At 33.9% G+C, this 14917-nt stretch overlaps 1 protein-coding gene across 2 annotated transcripts in view; it reads right to left on the reverse strand.

The window, feature by feature from the left end:
• Positions 1-14917, reverse strand: part of ANKRD13C (ankyrin repeat domain 13C) — a 123741-nt gene that overhangs the window by 42646 nt on the left and 66178 nt on the right. For both annotated transcript variants that reach the window (XM_086717269.1, XM_025912215.2), the window contains exons 9-11: positions 13372-13533; positions 2821-2900; positions 1036-1134 (exon numbers count right to left, since the gene is read on the reverse strand). In XM_086717269.1, the coding sequence (XP_086573395.1) occupies positions 1036-1134; positions 2821-2900; positions 13372-13533 (341 nt within the window). The remainder of the gene's footprint in view (positions 1-1035; positions 1135-2820; positions 2901-13371; positions 13534-14917) is intronic.

The raw sequence follows: 14917 nt of genomic DNA on the forward strand, positions 1-14917 counted from the left end.
TGCCAATACCATACTGTCTTGATGATTACAGCTTTGTAGTAAGGAATGAATTGAAGCCCCAGGCTATTTTTTTTTTCCTTCTTAGTTCCTTCCCCCTTCTAAACTTGCCTACTGTACACTCATTTTTAAAAGAAAAAACAAGGGGTGCCTGAGTGGCTCAGTCTGTTAAGCATCCGACTTTGGCCCAGGTCATGATCTCATGGTTCATGGGTTTGAGCCCTGTGTTGGGCTCTGTGCTGACAGCTCAGAACCTGGAGCCTGCTTCTGATTCTGTCTCCCTCTCTCTCTGTTCCTCCCCTGCTTGCACTCTGTCTCTCTCTCTCTCAAAAATAAATACAAGATTTAAATAAAATAAACAAACAAACAAAACTGGGGCGCCTGGGTGGCTCAATCGGTTAAGTGTCTGACTTTGGCTCAGGTCATGATCTCACACTTCATGAGTTCAAACCCTACGTTGGGCTCTGTGCTGACAGCTCAGAGCCTGGAGCCTGCTTCTGATTCTGTGTCTCCCTCTCCCTCTGTGCCTCCCTCCCTCACACTCAGTCTCTCTCTCTTTCAAAACTAAATAAATATTAAAAATTTTTTTTTAAAAAGAAAAAAAGAAAAAAGAAATTAAAAAGCAAAACTCACAGAACAAAATGTAAACTATCCCTCAAGCTTATAAAGAATGCAAAAACACGCAGAAAAATCTAGACAAAAATACTCTAGTTATTCACCAATTAACTATTAGTGAAGTAGAAGTAAACTGTTATTTTTATTCTATAAACTTCCACGCTATTTTTTACAATAAACATATATTCATTTGCTACTTTTATAATTTAAAAACAATTTGAAAATGTATCTGGTTAAAGTAGTAAAAATGTTAATAATTTGTGAACCAGAAAATGTATATAAGGGTGACATAGTATCAAAGCAATGGCTATTTGCTTTTTCATTTCAAAGGCATCAAATGCAACACTCAGATGCAAATATCATTACAATCTTTAGGGTTTCACAATTTCTTTCATAAATGTTTATAGTTTGTAACACACTTACGACTCAATTCCCAAGGGAAATTCCTGGCTCATGGCTATTGTAGCTTTAAACGTTTTCTTACTCTCTTTGCACACCAGTTCTCTACCCAGATGAGGAGCTCTAAAATGGGGGGAAAAAAATTAGGAAAACCTTTTCTACATGTTATCATCTTTCTATAAAGAATCTGTCATCTTCTAAGGACATCATTAATATTTTAATTTTTCTTACTCTGTGTAGAAATCAATTTAAATTATGTTAAAAGGACTTAAGACATATACAAGAAATGAGACAAGGGTAAAAAAAAGAAGAAACTAGCATAATGAAAAGTTCAGAAAAATGATCAAACTCAACAAATTTCATATTGAATATAATTTCAATAGCCACTATTTTTAGGAATAAATCAAATCACTAGAAAAAATAAACTTTAAAAATATTGTATATCTCTAAAATCACTTATCCAATTGAATCTCTTTTACTGTGTACACTTCTTAGCACTGACCAATAAGAAGAAAAAAATAAAGAACTTTATATTAACTATAGACTATTATAAGATGGAAACATTTTGGAGAAGTTAGAAGAGTATAATAAAAAACCCTAAATAGAAAAAAAAAATAGTCATGACAACTTCTTCCTAATCGTGGAAGTAGGCAATATTTTATTTTCTCCACCAAAGGAATAATATTTTCTATAAACAACTGTACCTTCTTTGACACAGTTGGCCAGAAAAAAAAAATATTTTTACTTATTCATTTAAAATAAACCACTTTAGGGCACCTGGGTGGCAGTTAAGCATCCGATTCTTGATTTCAGCTTAGTTCACAATTTCACGGTTCCTGAGATAGATCCCCAAGTCAGGCTCCACGCTGACAGCAGCTGACAGCAAAGGGCCTCCTTGAGATTCTCTCTCTCCTTCTCTCTCTGCCCCTCCCCAGCTTGCATGCTCTCTCTCTCTCTCTCAAAATAAACTTTAAAAAAAAATAAAATCATTTATCCACTCATCATCCTTTTATTCAATAAGTATCTACTATATACAAACCATGTAATTGGTATTCTAGTAAGGATCAGTAATATAACATTTTGTAAATAATTTTCTTTAATGTTTATTTTATTTTTGAGAGAGAGAGAGAGAGAGAAAGAAGAGAAAGTGAGCACAGGCAGGGGAGGGGCAGAGGCAGAGGGTACAGAGGATCCGAAGTGGGAGCCCAACGTGGAACACGAACTGGCGAACCACAAGATGATGACCTGAGCCAAAGTCGGGTGCTCAACCAACTTAGCCACCCAGGTGCCCCAGGATCAGTAACAAAACATTAAGCAAAGTCTTTTGTAAGGATGATGAGAAGAAGTCTGGCACAGGCTAAAACAAAGAGATAAATGATAGTTGATGAGCTTAGAAAGGTAAAAAGTAGAAAAGCAGTGCATGGCTTTTCCCACCATGTAAAGTCTCAGCAGAGTAACAGAATATAAAAGTTCACACATAATAGAAACACTCAAATAAGCAACTGCAGTGGGAAATTCCTCACATTATATTTTCTTTGAATGGCATCAGAAAGATGTGGGACAAAAGGAAAGTGTTTGAGCATCAGGCAATATGAAAAACAACCATTCCATTCTGATCACACTTAATCATATTTTTAAAAGAAAAAATAATTGCTTCAGACAAAACCATAATAGTAATTCTTTCTAAGATAATTTTACACCTGAATATTCATGTTTTTCCAAATTGTTCTTTCTAAAAACCAATGAACAAAATAAAACCAAAAGAAAAAAAAAACCCTTACTTTCCAAAATAAAATAAAAAAAACTTACTTTCCATTTTCAGCAGATATATATTCTTCCCATGTAATAGTGTTCTGAGGAGGAGGGGTAAGGGACTGTCTTCGAACCGGCTGCCAAAAAATAAAAAGAAACAAAGAAAGAAGAGACAAAGAGAGGGAGAGAGGAAAGAAAAATGTCTTATTTTTAAAAATATAAAATAAAAACATAAAATAAACTATTTAAATTGCTAACATACTTAAATTAAATCTCTTCAATATAATGCTTTAGGAAGTACTTCTGAGATAGTTCCATGGTGATTTAAGCTCCATCAGTAAGATTATTTTTTTTTTCTAAATCTCAAATAAGACAAGTATCAAAGTAATCAAATCCATTCATTCAATGTTTTAATCATCTAAAATATTCCTGATATTATGCCAGATGTTGAACATGGGAACAAAAGAGAAATATAAAAACTAACCCGGACTTCAAGGAATTTACAATTCAGAGTTGGAAAGAAAAAAAAAAAACAAACATACAGACATAACAGTTAGTCAGAATTATAAAATATTACATGATTAAAGGCCAAATGAACTTACAAAAAACTGAGTAGTACTGAAGTTCAGAAAAAAGAACAACCTTCTATGGACAATAAATTGAGACTAGGAGATGGACGTTCAGATTTAAATGAAAACAAAATAAAAAGTATATTTTAGACAAGAAGAATTAATGGTAAAAAAAAAAAAAGTAGTTGATGTATTTGAACTGAAAAGGGAAGTTCAGAAGAGAGAGTAACAACAGTGATAAAGATCATATCAGTTTTTAAAACTTACATGTTGTCTTTGTTAAATATCAATTTGTATTACCACAGGATGGATTTGCAATAAGGACTAAGGGAGTGGCCGCAGAAATTGAAAACTGCCAAGACAAACTCACGGAGCAAAGGGCAATCGATGAAAGACTGATATAAATAACAAGATAAAGAGTTGACACTGGAAGAGGGCCCCATTCAGAGAAGTACCTTTCTTTCTGGATATTATGAGCATTAGATGTTAATAGGTAGGATACTAGAGCTGTTAAAATCAAGAATTTTGAAGACAGCAAACTGGGTTGGAATCCCAGCTCCACTGGTAGTTGTAGAAATTTGGGCAAGTTACACTCTCTTATGTCAATTTAACTCACCTGCAAAATGGGAGATGACCACCTATCTTATAGTTAAGAATTCAAGGAATTAATGTATAGAAAGAGCACACTGCCTAGAACAGAATAAAGTATTCAGTAAATAACAGTAACAGTTATATCCAGGGAAGTTTCTAGAGGGCAGTTACAAAAAGAAAAGGGAAGAAATCAGAGTTAAAGATATGGGAATTCTCTGACTAGATAAAATATATATATATATATATATATATATATATATATATATATATATATATATATATGAGAAAACAGAGGGTTGATGACTAAGTCCTAAAAATAACATGCATTGGTGGTTTTGGGGGGTGGTGGGAGAGACAGAAAGAAGCCAAATATTAATCAATACAGAAAAAAGAAAAATCAGAGCATCAACTTGTCAGAGAGGCCAAAAGACTGTTAAATACAATGATACAAAGACTTTTAAAGAGAAAGAAGCCTGAAAAGGGGCCATACATTTTGTTGGTCAGAAGTCATTGAGATCTCTGAATAGCATCAAAGGATGTCGTTAAAAAGGAAACTAACAGTGTCTGAACATAGGCAGTATGAAAGCTTTTCCATCTGTGAAAAGCTTACAAGAGACACACAGAAAGTAGGTTATCATCCAGAATAATGGGGGCTATGATTTAGGGATCTAAAGGAGGACATAAACTCACAGAGAAGGTGTTTCTGACTCAGACTGGAGTGGCCAAAGGTAAGTGCCAGCAATCATGGTTCCTGAGCAGTTGAGTCGAAAAGAAAGAGAACAAAATCACCAGTTGAAGGAGACTGAGGAAAGCACAATGGTGAGAAAAATGCGGTGTACTGGAAAACTGCAAGTGTAGTGTGTGTACTTAGTGGGAGTAGAGTATGTGAAGAGAAACTAGTAAGAAACAGGGATAAGGGAGCAAGACAGAAATGAGAAAAAGTAGTTTGTAAGGGTTTTGTGCACTGAGTAGATCTGTATTTTTCTCAGGAAGCAACAGACAGATATTTTGAACAATATAATGTGTTTTTTTTTTTTTTTTTTTTAAACACACACATTTTGGAGCCAGACTGATTAAACCCTGTCTTCACCAATTACCAACGGAGTTTGGACAAATTATTCAACCTCTTTTGTCTCAGTTTAGTCAACTATATAACCTCACAAGGTTGTTGTGAGGATAAAAAAGGCTGGTTAAATATAAAGTACTTAAAACAGTGCCTGACACATAGTAATTACTCTATACATTTTAGCTATTGAGCACAGGCATTACAAAGTTCAATCTATTTCAGGCAGAGCACTCTGGGAGCTGTGTGTAAGTTACAAAGCTATCTCTGTAATCCAAATGAGAAATGACAACAGCCTGCTGTTTCAAAATGGAAGGAGAAAATAGATTCAAGAAATCTTCAACATTTTGTATTGATCAGACACAAGGGTAAGGAAAGCTAAAAGAAGTCTAAGGACAAATTTCATGTTGCTGGCTTGGGTAATGGTAGTGATAATGGTGCCATCACTCAAGACAGAGAAGACAGGCAGGAGGAACAAAATTGTTTGATCAGATTTAAATATACTAAATTTTAGATACTTATGTTTATCCAAATGGAGTTGATGGAAAGCACTAAAGATCTGGTGATTAGGAGAAAAGTCACAGTCCAAAGTATATTTTGGGTGAGAGTTACCAGTGTTTAAATGATAACAGAAGCATCATCAGATATGTATCCAACCAATGAGACATTAGAGACCACTAGTTGTCTACCTAGTGTCTATTCTCCCATTCTTTATTGTAAAATAAATAAATACATACATACATAAATTAAATATATAAACAAACAAAACTCCCATTCAAATTTTTCGCTACACATATGACTTACTAGATTAAAGACTTATTTTTCTAGCCATCCTAGCCAAGTGTTACCATGTTACTAAGTTCTAACCAATGGGATGTGAGCAGAGTGATGTGTGCAACTTCTGATTGGGTCCTCAAACAATCAGGAGGACAAAATTTTGGTCTCCTTCCAAACTATTCCAAACTATTATTAGGAATTACTACTATTCCTGCTAGCTGCAATACTAAATACATAATAAATAATCTTAAACCATGTGGATGAGAGTCACATCTAAGAATAGCAAAGAAATAAGACAAAAAAAGAGTAGGTCTGAGATTAACCCACAGAGCAGAGAAACCACACAAACTCAGATTTTTACAGAAGAAAAAAGTAATCAATACCAATTTAATACATGAAGTAGGACACTACACACAAAGCTGTGGTATGTGGCAATGGCTTCGTACAATGACAAGTAGGCTTAAAAGGTAGTTAATGACCCTCATAAATATTGTGATATGAGGTAAAATAGTATCTTGTAGCATTGCAAAAGACAGACAGATATATGCTAACTAACAGAACCTGTAATTCTGGGGGAAAAGGCTAGAAAAACTTAAGACTGCTGCTCCAACACAGAAAAACAGCAAAAGCTAATCTCACCTCCATCTAAATCTCTAACTAAGTAGGCTATAATCAATTTCTCTTTGAACACTGCTTCAAATTTGTCTACTCTTGCTTCCAGTCTGGTTAATACTTATGTATATTTGACTATAACTGGTTTTATACTTGTATATATACATGTATTATCATACATATATACATATTATCATAATAAAGACTCATTTGCCAGGCATGATTAGATAATGTGGCATGTCAGTTAAGTATATTTTTTCAGGTAATAAACTTCTCTAGGCAGTTCCTACTGTTTCTAATAAAATTCTTCCTAAACTGTACATTATACATTACCATCTTATAAAGAGACTGTAATAAATCTAATTTAACCTTTTATTGAGTACTTTACCTCATCATGATATCAATTATTATATTTTAATAAAGTCTTTCCTAGTTTGTTTATTCTAATTGATCCTTTGTGACAAACTGACACTTGTAGCTACATCCTTTAGTGTTCCCTCAGCACTGCTACCATAGCTATCTAATGAAACAGGAAGACATGAAGGCTGCCACAGAATACCAGATGGTTTTCTAATGTTATTTCCCCAGGTCAGCAGGTTCTGTAACTGAAATGTTATCAAACCCTTCTTCATGATTAAATGCAAAAATTCAAATGCCTGTTTTCCTTGAAGCATATAAAAAATATTTTTAAATTTTTTGCTAGGTTTGCCACTATTCTATTATATAGCAAAGGCTTCTGGAAGTTTAAGACATTCATTTATTTTATATCTATGTATTCCTATTTAGATTTTATATACTTAAAAAATACATAAATAGTAATAGACTTTAACTCAATATTATATTTTAAATATTTACATATTTAAATATATAATATATAAATTATACACACACACATAATATATACATAGTTTGTACACAATAAATGCTTTTACCAATGACTCTGTATCTAAGGTATAAATGGAGAATTGTTCCCTCCTCCAACAATAACTGGTTAGAACAAAAAGGGAAAAAAGCACCAAAAACATAGGAGCAAGTACCCATGACTTAAGAATTTCTGAGCACTTAAGTTTTCCTATAAAAAATATTGTCAAGGGGCGCCTGCCTGGGTGGCTCAGTCGGTTAAGTGTCCGACTGTGAATCAGGTTATGATCTCGCAGTTCATGAGTTCGAGCCCTGCATCAGGCTGTCTGCAGTCAACAGAGAGCCCACTTCAGATCCTCTGTGTATCAAAAATATACATTAAATATGAAAAACATATCTGGAAAGGAGGGAGAGGAAGAAGAGGCATGGCAAACTAGTTAAATGGCAAACAATTCCTCCTAAATGCTATCTATAAGTTATTTCTTACGGAAATTAGAAAAAATATTTCCCTAAAAAAAAAAGAAGAAACTCAAAGCTATTCATTTACAACAAAGAATATAAATTTATTCTGAAAAAAATTAGACATTTATTTTTAAAAACTGAATTTCTATTAAAATGTGGCTTAAAAATATGATTTTCATGTTTTTTGAAACAATAAGAATAATTATATTTATTTTCTAGATTCTTGAAATTTTCAATAATGCTCCAAAGCCAAACATATTTTTTACTAATATGCCTTTTATGAACATAATTTTTTAAATACCACAATACTGATTTTTTTTTTTTACTACATTTACCAACAGCATCTCTCCAGGATGGTATCTTAAGGTTCTGCCACTCCTCTTCCAACTTCAGCTTCCCAATATTTTGAAAGAAATTCTGTGACATGTTAAACATCTGAATATACAGAAAGAAGCAACTACGACCAAGGCAGACTGGAAAGGAATATACTTAAAGCAAGAACAGCCTGGGTTAAGGGTCCTATGTTTTTTTTAAACTCCTGTATATGTTTTTTTAAACTCTGTTAAGATTATAAACATAGTTCATCATTAAAATTCAACAGATCCCTCCGTTTACTCTTTTTTAACTCAAATTTTTCAACTTTTGCATGTTAATTTATATATACCTTTCCTAAAAAGCTCATGTAGGTTTAAAAGAACTATATTCCTAAAATTACCTACAAAATGCATTCAAATATTTCTCTCCTCTTTTAATTCCCACTATTGAATAGAATTAAACTGGTATCAATTTCATGCTGCTTTTCATGTGTTAGCAAATTCTATCTAAGAAAATACACGCACACACAAACAAACACACACAAACACACATACACACACAAACACAGCTTTTTGTACCTTTTTTATTATTAGACCTATCAATACTATTTTGATGTTCATGCATCCTGTACCTTACCTGATTCAGCCAAATCAAATTATATGTATAGGTGAGTATCTGACAGAATTACTATTTTCTTTAAATTTCTTCTAAATATTTATAATTGAACTCCAAAAAATTCTCAAATGTAATTCTTCAGTTCTTCCCTATCAAAAGTCCAAACTACATATGAGATACATACTTCCTTCATTCTAAAACAATTAAAAATATAATCTTATAAGGATTCTAGAGCTAACAAATAACAATATAGTCATGGCTCTTAGTAATTCTTAATAAATTACCTCTGCCAGGTTGCAAATTAGTATAATGATTTTTTAAAATTCACACTGATATAAAAAAATCCCTTCTAAGGTCAGGTAAAAGGCATGGCACCTGCTCTCAGGACTTTTATTCAACATTATATTGTAGTGTTACTTCCCAGTTACTTCCCAGTATAATAAGGTAAGAAAAACAAACAAAGGCAAAAAGGTTACCAAGGAAAAAGTAAACCTTTATTACCTGATGATATGGTCATCTGTAGAAAACCCTAAGGAAGCTATGAAAACGATATAACTAACATAAATATCATATATATTCCTATATGCTATCAAGGAACGACTGGAAAATGAAATCCAAACACATTACCATACTAAGTGCTTGACAGATAAATTTAGTAAAATAATGTGTAAGACTTGTATACTAAAAACTACAAAACACTTCTGAGATAAACTATAAAAGACCTAAATAAATGAAGAGACATACCATGTTTATCAAATACAAGATTCAATATTTTTAAGATATCAAGTCTCCAGACTTTAATTTACAGATTCAACAGTACCTCAATAAAAATTCCAGCGGGTTATTCAATGGAGGAAGCATAGCTCTTTTTATTTTAATGGTGTTAAATCAACTGGCCATCAAAGGCAAATAAAATATGGAAGGAAGGAAGGAAGGAAGGAAGGAAGGAAGGAAGGAAGGAAGGAAAAGAAAGAAAAGAAGAAAGAAAGAAGTAAAAAGACATTACACCTTATACAAAATTAACTAATTCATGGACTTAAATGTAAAATGTAGAAATATAAGACTTTATCAAAAACATATAGAAGAAAATCTTAGGGACTTGCAGATAAGCATAGAGTTTTTAGACTTGGTGGAAGCAATAAAACAAAAACTGATAAACTGGTCCTCATCAAAATTAAAAACTTTTCCTTTCAAAAGACCCATTTAATAGGATGAAAAGATAAGCTACAGAGTAGGAAAAAAATACCTGTACACACATATGACAAAGAACTAGTATCTAGAATATATAAAGAACTTTGAAAACTCAACAGTAAAGAAACAATCCAATTAGACAATGGGAAGACATGAAGAAACATTTTATCAAAGAGGATATAAATCTGTATATTTTATAGCAAATAAGTACATGAAAAGACAACTACCACAAAACCTAGCAATTGCACCTGGACCTGACTGTAGTCTTTGTGTGTGTGTGTGGAGGGGAGGAATATGAACCCCTCACTATGGAGGGAGTTTTGAATGGACCAGAGCAAGAACAAGGTCTGGGCATTCTAGAGAGAAGTATTGAGAGAGGACTTCAAATACCTCCATTCAACCTCCGTCTATACTTTCAAATTGATTCAGTTCTTCTTTCCAGTTATCTTTTAACTTGGACAAAAACCCTACATGCAAAGCATCCCTTGATAGAAACTCAAACTATTCCTTTCAGCAATAAAAACTGCCAAGACACCAGCAAGACCCTGTGTGACTGACCTCAAGACAATGATCAACCTGACCTTTACTGTCCAGCTGCACGTACTCACTGACCTCTGTCCCACATTTTCCTTGCATAAACCCAGAAGTACTGTCAGCACTTTGGAGAGTCTTTGAGACATCAGTTAGCTGTGTTCCCAGTGTTGGCCTCACTGAAATAAATTCCTTTCTTGTTTCACCACCACTTGTCTCTCTGCCTTTGGATTTTGTCAGTGGCAAGTGGCCTAACCTACTCTGTTTGGGATCATCAGAGCCAAGTGCTCTTGCACCCATGGGCCCCAGTTACAGTATGAACAGTACACAGAGTAGATACATCAAACAACTAGCATGAACCATGGTCCAGAGCCATCAGGGCAGTGGGGCATACAGAGTCCTAGGGCCCACTCCTTAAGGGTCCCCCTTGCCCATTTACCCCTCATGCACACACACAAACAGCCAGCTTCATGCATTCCCAAAGAGACCATTTAGAACATTTATTTACCAAAGAAATAAAGACTTATGTCCACACGAAAACCTATATGTGAATGTTTATGACAGCTTTACTCATAAATGGCCCCAAACTGGAAACCCAAATGTCCTTCAACAGGTGAATAGTTAAGCAAACTATGGTGCATTCATACCATGGACTACTACTCAGTAGTAAAAGGAACAAACTACTGATATACACACCTGGAAAAACTACCAGGGAATTAAGTCTAGTGAAGGAGGAAAAAAGCCAGAATCAAAAGGTTATATACAACATCCTTGAAATGACAAAATTTTAAAAATGGAGAAACAGATTAATGGTTGCCAGGGATAATGGACAGGGAAGGGGCAAAGGGGCAAAAAGGTAGGTGTGCCTATACAAGGGGAAGGAGGGATCTTGTGGTGATGGCCATGTTCTATACCTTGCCTATAAATGCAAATACCCTGCTTGTGATGATATTACTGTTTTGCAAGATGTTAACACTGGAGGAAACTGGGTGAGGCATATATAGAATCTCTCTGTATTATTTCTTACAACTGTGTATGTGAACCTACAATTATCTCAAAATGAAAAGTCAAATTAAGAAAAATCAAGCAGGCATTTATGTAAAAATTGATTGATCTACAGATTCAACATCATCCTATCAAAATCCCATCAAGTTTTTTTTCTTTTATACAAATTGAAAAACTGAATCTAAATATTCATCAAGAACTATACAGTTCAAGGGGCTATGATTCACACAGGAAGTGTTTCCTTTGATTTCTGACCAGAAGTCAAAAGCTAATTAGTTAATTTATTTCATATTATTTTATTCTATTATATACCTATTCAGAATTTTTAACAAGCCCAATAAAATTTAAATCACAGGGCAAGTCCAAAGAAATGGCCTTTTATCTGGTCAATAATGGGAGAGGGTAGCAGCTTTGTTAAAGACGGAGCTCAGCATTCCCTCTCTCAGTTCATCTTCTCCATATCTATTTCCTAAGCATATCATGTCCTACTGCTCAAGAGATCAGTAAATACCCGAAGGCTTCCAGAAAATGAAACCCTGTGAGGCTCTATCCCATGGCCCAAAGAAAGTAAGTACTAGAGGATCTGGCAGAAAGGGGACAGGACCACACTACACTGGCATAATCACAACTTTAACATTTAATGAGGATTGTTAAATACTTCATATCCTGTACTTATTTAACTAAACTATGGCTGAGTCACTTAGACACATGAACTTTCTTTTTTTTTATTTTTTTAAAATTTTTTTTTTTTTCAAAGTTTATTTATTTTTGGGACAGAGAGAGACAGAGCATGAACGGGGGAGGGGCAGAGAGAGAGGGAGACACAGAATCGGAAACAGGCTCCAGGCTCTGAGCCATCAGCCCAGAGCCCGACGCGGGGCTCGAACTCACGGACCGTGAGATCGTGACCTGGTTGAAGTCGGACGCTTAACCGACTGCGCCACCCAGGCGCCCCGACACATGAACTTTCTAAACATTAAAATATTTTCCTGGCATGCACAGCATTACCATGAATTAGCTGGAACCTGGCATACTAATCTGAAATGGTTATCTATTGCTAAAACATAATCTGACACCATAGGAGAGACTAAATGTTCAAGGAATTCAAGCCTCCTCAAAATAGCCTTTAAACTTTTTGCTATTGTGACACATTTTACACTTCAAACCAGCACTCACACATATACATATTTACAAACACATACACCCCTGAAACTTGGTTTCATAAAGAAATAATGACCTATACTACATGTGATGTCCTCTGGTTTTACTCTAACATCATTATTTAGATTCTAGTTTTTTTCTCTTTTAAAAAGGGTGGTCACAGCCTACTAAATTGATTTCATAAACTACTAAGGGGTCCCTATGGTGCCTTCGATTTGAAAAACACTGCTATACAAATGTAGTAAAATGTTAACATTTGGGGAATCTTGATGAAGAGCATCCAGGAATTCTTTGTACTGTTTTAGTTGGTTTTTGTAAATCTAAAATTGTCAAAATGAAAAATAAATTTAGGAACCCATCCAATTCATCTGATTAGGGAATAAGATTGCAGAGGCAATGATGATGTCCCATGTACCTTAGTATTTCCTAATTTCCCCTCCCCTTTCCTTACTGGCACACAATTCTTTACAGAAAGCATGCTCTCAATATACACATGCTGAATAAAAAACTTATGGGAAAGTATAGATTAGAAATGACTTCATTAAGGAGCTGGGCCTTCAGAGCAACAGATTTCAGTTGATGAAGTAGGAAAAACATAGGCAAAGGGACACAGATTAAAAATTAACACTGGGTTTCATGCTTATAAAATGAGTTTAATCTGTTAATGAAGACTCAAAGACCAAGAATAAATTCACAAAAAAGTCACCAAAGGCCCTATCACAGAAAAATAAAAGGTGATACATAGTAACAAACAAACAAACAAATCTATGAATGTTCTTCTATAAACTCACTGAGCGCCAGGAATGAAGTGTACCCCTTCTCTCTTTAGAAAATTGTAAATTAGAAATATTATACCTCAAAATTCTGTTCCATTATGTTTCCACCTTTACTCAAACTCTCCATAATGGCCTTATTTCGAAGAATATCTTCTTCACTAAGATGTTCTCTTCTTTTTCTTGATTCTAAAACAAGTCCATTCACCAGATAAAAGTCTGCCAAAAAGTTTCCTACTCTTTCCTAAAACAAAATTAAATAATCAAAATAATAAAACATTCAAATATTTCAGAATAATAAAACGAATTAAGTTTATCTTAGATCAAAAAGAAAGTTTCAAAGTAATACACAATGTTTTTCCATAAACATGTAACATTTAGGTGAAAATAAATATTCACTTGGTACTTGAACTTAACAAATTATTTTATGCATTTTATTAAATTTAAGAATATATATACAATTACACATTTAAAATTTGTAAAGGAAAATTTAAAACACCCAAGATGTATGGTAGTTAATCTGCAAATGAATTAAATCTAAATAGAAATACCACATAGTATTCCTTTAAAATCTACTCCCAAGTAGCACAAAGCTATCTGAAAACTTTATTTAGCTGATAGTCAAACACCATGAGTAACAAGGAGGGGTCAGGGATAATTACTGTTCCCATTTTATAGATAGAAAAAAAAAAAGTGGAATAAAAAGAAATAATCTAAATTACATAAGAATCTCTAGCATAACTAGAATTAATTACCTGTTCCAATACTCTATTCTCTAACAGGATCAAACTTCAAGTTACAGCTGCTTGCTGCTTTCAATAAAGAAGAGAGAACAACAGAATAGTTTTGCTCACCAATACAATTACAATTAAGTGCTTACATTATGGATTAGGGATAGGGAAACTCAAGTGATATAAATGATATCAAGAAAAGAATTATTTCCTTTCAATGAAGTCCTTCTTCAACATTAACCTTCACCTTTTTCAGACCCATGGGTGGTCAGTTTCAAACAGCTTACTACAAAAAACATGATCAATAACTTACTGAAAACAAGCTTCTCATTTCTACCTGCATGCAAATCACTTGGTCTCCATCTTCTGATGTTTCCTGGCATTCCAAAACTATGTGTTTAGAGTTATTTCCATGTCCACCTTGTTTTTGGTGGCCTCCTTACCAGTCACCAAAAAGTAAGGCATTCTGCACCTGTTTCTACCTACAAAATGGGAACCATAAGTATTACTGACTCCCTCCTTACCTGTCAAAGATTTAAGAAGATCACCTAGACGCTGTTCAAGAGCTTTGAGCTGCTTAGCAGTAGTACTAGATGAATAGCAGCTTCAATTTTTATCTTCTCTTGAGGTGATCCTCTAATGCTGTCCAGAAGAACAGAGTACAAACAAATAAGACTTCAAGCCAACAAAGGGATTGCAGTGTAGGAGCTCACAACTAGGAATCCTATAATACTATTTGTTGCCAAACAGGCTTAGAGAAGAAAGTTGAGAAGCCTATATCTAAAAGTGAGAATTTTTCTATGGCTGAGAAATACTCAGGTGATAATTCTCACTTTTTGAAATCTTCTAATGAGAAAGAATTTATTAAAAGTAAATTATCATATCAATAAAAATTTT

Source organism: Puma concolor, chromosome C1 (genome assembly GCF_028749965.1).
Source record: "Puma concolor isolate L17-30 chromosome C1, mPumCon1.1.hap2, whole genome shotgun sequence".
Taxonomy (NCBI): domain Eukaryota; kingdom Metazoa; phylum Chordata; class Mammalia; order Carnivora; family Felidae; genus Puma; species Puma concolor.